The 3869-nt window shown below is 37.8% G+C and overlaps 1 protein-coding gene across 1 annotated transcript; it reads right to left on the reverse strand.

The window, feature by feature from the left end:
- Positions 1-337: 337 nt before the first annotated feature.
- LOC5500972 (potassium voltage-gated channel subfamily A member 2) lies at positions 338-2803 on the reverse strand. The gene has a single exon (XM_001622296.3). It carries the CDS (start codon positions 2138-2140, stop codon positions 878-880), a length of 1263 nt encoding a protein of 420 aa, XP_001622346.3. The 5' UTR covers positions 2141-2803; the 3' UTR covers positions 338-877.
- Positions 2804-3869: the final 1066 nt, after the last annotated feature.

Genomic DNA, 3869 nt, shown 5'->3' on the forward strand with positions numbered 1-3869 from the left:
CTTAGTTTTTCTTCTAGCCCTATAAGGATATTTATCTTTTCCGTTGGTACATCACCACGCGTGAGTGTCAAACCAAAATAAGAAAATAACAATTTGTGTGTTTACTTGATTACGGCGCCGCAAAGCCACAAAATCACTTTCAGAAAAACCGCGCACGAGACAACTTTTGACAAGACAACTATTATGGTATAATCCCAATTGTACAATATATGTCACGTAAATGCTGGATGGCTAGTGTAATTATTTTATCGCCCTTTTTTACTTATGGCGTGGCAAAAAAAAAACGCTTTTCCTTTCTAAGACATTATTTCTTGAGACTAAAGCGCCCATTTTTTTCTTATATCGTGGCGAAATTTTTTAATAAAGATTTTTTATTTTAAGTTATACTCATCTGCGTTTTTTGGATGGTATTATTAAACCCGCAGAATATATAACACGATTATTTATGTTACAGAAGATGTAACCATTTTATAGTTTCTTTTCTACTTATATATGGCGCAGGGAAAATAACTTGTCTTTGAAAGAATTAGTCAATATCGCTTACTTTTCCCTGAATTTTCAAATATCCATTTCCGCTGAATAGTAGAAACGATCATAATAATGTAAATCATTTTTTGTTATATCATAACAAAGATATAAAGGCGAAAAGCAACTACAAATTGAATTGCAAATTGCTATGAGCCTCACGCTGATTTTGAGGGGGAATATTGGTACACAATTGTAATTATTTCTGGTTTAATCCAAGAATAGTGACAACAATTTTAAAAAAATGTTAGAGTAAAAACACATAATTATCTTGAGTTATCAGAAGGGCGCATTCAATTCTTAAACAATACGTTCATCTTTAAGTGTTTGAATTTCTTTCATTTTAAGATTTTCAGTCTTCTACTCTCGTCGTCATGGTTTCAGGTTCTACACTTGGACGTTTTTCATCCTGCGCGGATTTTCGCAGATTAAAATCGTCCTCGATGTTTTTGTAATATAGTTTATTGAAGTTTGACACGAATGTGAGCACCGGCAGGGCCAATGTAATAGCACCGAAGATTGCACAGGCGGCTGATAGCAATTTCCCTAGGGGTGTCAGCGGGATCATATCACCGTAACCGATGGTTGTTATGGTCTGAAGTGAGAACCAGAACGTCTCCGGTACACTTGTGAAAAACGTTGTCTTTTCTCCAAACTCCGCATAGTACAATAAACTTGAAGAGACAACAACAGTCAAGAATAGACATAAAACTAATAGACCCAACTCTCGTATACTTTCAAGCACGCAATAGCCAATAACTTGGAGACTCCTGGAGTAGCGAGAAAGCTTGAACATGCGGAAAACGCGCACAACCCTTAGAACACGCAGAACGGTGACAGAGTTACTTTGCGAAGAATCCAGCAATAATGTCACGTAAAATGGTAGAATTGCTACCAGGTCTACAATGTTTAAAAGACCCAATAAAAACCCGTACTTGCTCGGAGCTGTGAAAAACCGTATTAGGTATTCCAGCGTGAACCATGAGTTAAAGACAATCTCTAAAACAAACCAGGGGTTCTCTAGATTCCGCGGCGATTTAGTCGTCTGGTTGGAGGCGTCTGGCAAGTCTTCTAGGAATTCCCCTCGTACGCTGGACTCAGCAATCGAAGTGACAACTGCCGAAACAATCATGAAAATCGAAAAGACAACAAGGCCAGTCGCAAATGATGATGAGTCCGGGTGCTCAAATAATTCCCAGATCTGCCTTTGTAGCAAATTCTCAGGCATTTTGGGCTCAGCTTCCATTTCTATGTAGCCTTCCTTTATTAACATCGCATGAATAATTTCGTCGCCTAGCTCAAAGAATTCGATTTCTTGTTTAAACACCCTCATAGGGACTTCAGCAGGCCGTCGCAATCTGCCGGCAGATTGGTAGTAATAAAGTATGGCCTCAAAAGCTGCCCTGTTGCGGTTGAAGAAGTATTCGTTTAGCTCGGGTACGTAGAAGCTGTTCCTCTTGCACGGGTTACCAAGTAAAGAGTTTGGGAATCGCGCAAGTGTCTCCCCCCGAGTCTCGAAAATCATCCCGCTGACGTTGATAACAATACGATCGTCAAAAAGCGCAGGAATGAGCGAGATGGACGAACTCTGAGCCGAGGCCTCTAACGAACACATTTCACGGCAAAACAGCACACGAGAGTAATTTTCGTACAATTTGCATGCGTCTTCTAAATGAATTTAAGATTAGCTAGGCAAATTGTAGTAGTTTCCATAATTCTGTGATGTTTGTTTTGGTCGTTCTGTAAGTATTGGAAGGCGAAGATCGTTTCACCAGTTGACAGATCGAGTTACTTCGAGTCGACCTTTCCACAGATATGTTTGATGTCTTAGTTTCAGAGTGATTTGTTTCAACATACTCAACAAAAGCATCCCCGCAGTCTCCTCGCCCTTATAATTCCAATTCCATTTCCCTTATTACGGCTAAACAATATAGAGGCAAAATACTATCACTGATGAATTATTCAGCAACTGTCCGTTGGGTCTCGAGTTTTTTTCAGCAGGTGCCAGAAAGCAGTTCCAGAATGCTGTATTCCTATGATTGAATCAAACACAAGACGCATCATATCCACGTCTTATAAAAACCGGAACCAAGCCTTCACTGACATCTTGAAAAACAAGACAGAATTTTAAAAAAATGGACTTTACCATTATTACTCAACCATTCCTTAGTCCTCAAACGTTAACTTAAATTGTCTGGATAAATTATTAACTTCATTAACAAGCCAGACATTAGAAGAGAACTTCGGTTAGAGTCAGCACTATTGTTATTTGCACCTATTAAGGAGAAGTTCCTTTGGAGATGAATAAGTGGATTATAGGCGATAGCAGCAAAAACACTAGTTTGGTCTGGTAGTTATTTTAATGACTGTAGATTTTTTAGCCAGATAAACTATGGCTAACGTTGACAAGGAATGCAAATTATCAAGCTTATTGAATCAAAGGAAGAAGGTAAGATTAGTTGTTGTTTTATGCAGGAAAAAAATCTTTGTTTAGCTAGCTATGCTGAAACCATAAGAGACGTATGCTTACCAAAACCTAACAATGTTAAGGAGTCTAATGTGTCTTGACATTCACATTATTAACTACGATTCACATGATCATTATAGAAATGTAAATTCACTTCCTTCTAACTCTTACTCAATTAGAAATACGATTCTATCACTTATTGGTAATGGCTTTTTTCTCATTTGCTAGAAAGTGTTTAGAAAAATTTTTAACTTAAGTCAATATGCACTGACAATCGATGTCGTTACAGACACTGGTTAATCTACAAAACAGCCTTATACAAAAATAACTAACATTACTCTGCGTCAATAAGCTGATAAATATCTGGCATTTTGAAGGCTACATGAAAGCAGGTTCGTAATTTATCACATCCCGCGTGACCACAAGAATGATAAAACCGTGTTAAGGGTGGTCCCACCCAGTAAACCTATTATCCTCATATCAAAAGCAACAAAGTGAAGGCTTTTGGTTATTAAGGCTAAAAGGACTAAAAGATTGACCACTAACGTCAACGTAGAAGCATAACTACTGAATTGTCTTTGCTGCCGCACTAGTGAGATTAGGCAAATAGAAGATAACAATGGGGAATTAAGGCCAGACGAATATCTTTTATATGGAGTAGAGCGAAAATCGAGACAGGAAAAACAACACCGCATGTCTATATCCTATTATCTTAATTTGATACATCATGAATGAAATATAACCACAAGAACTTATTGATTTAACTAAAAACCATTTTCCCGACCTTTACTAAGTGCTTGCTCCAAAGACATTGAAGTTCTTATATTACCTTAGTTTGCTTCGACACCGTTTATTGAACGATCCAAGTACCACCTTC

This window comes from Nematostella vectensis, chromosome 9 (genome assembly GCF_932526225.1).
Source record: "Nematostella vectensis chromosome 9, jaNemVect1.1, whole genome shotgun sequence".
In the NCBI taxonomy this organism is placed as follows: Eukaryota; Metazoa; Cnidaria; class Anthozoa; order Actiniaria; family Edwardsiidae; genus Nematostella; species Nematostella vectensis.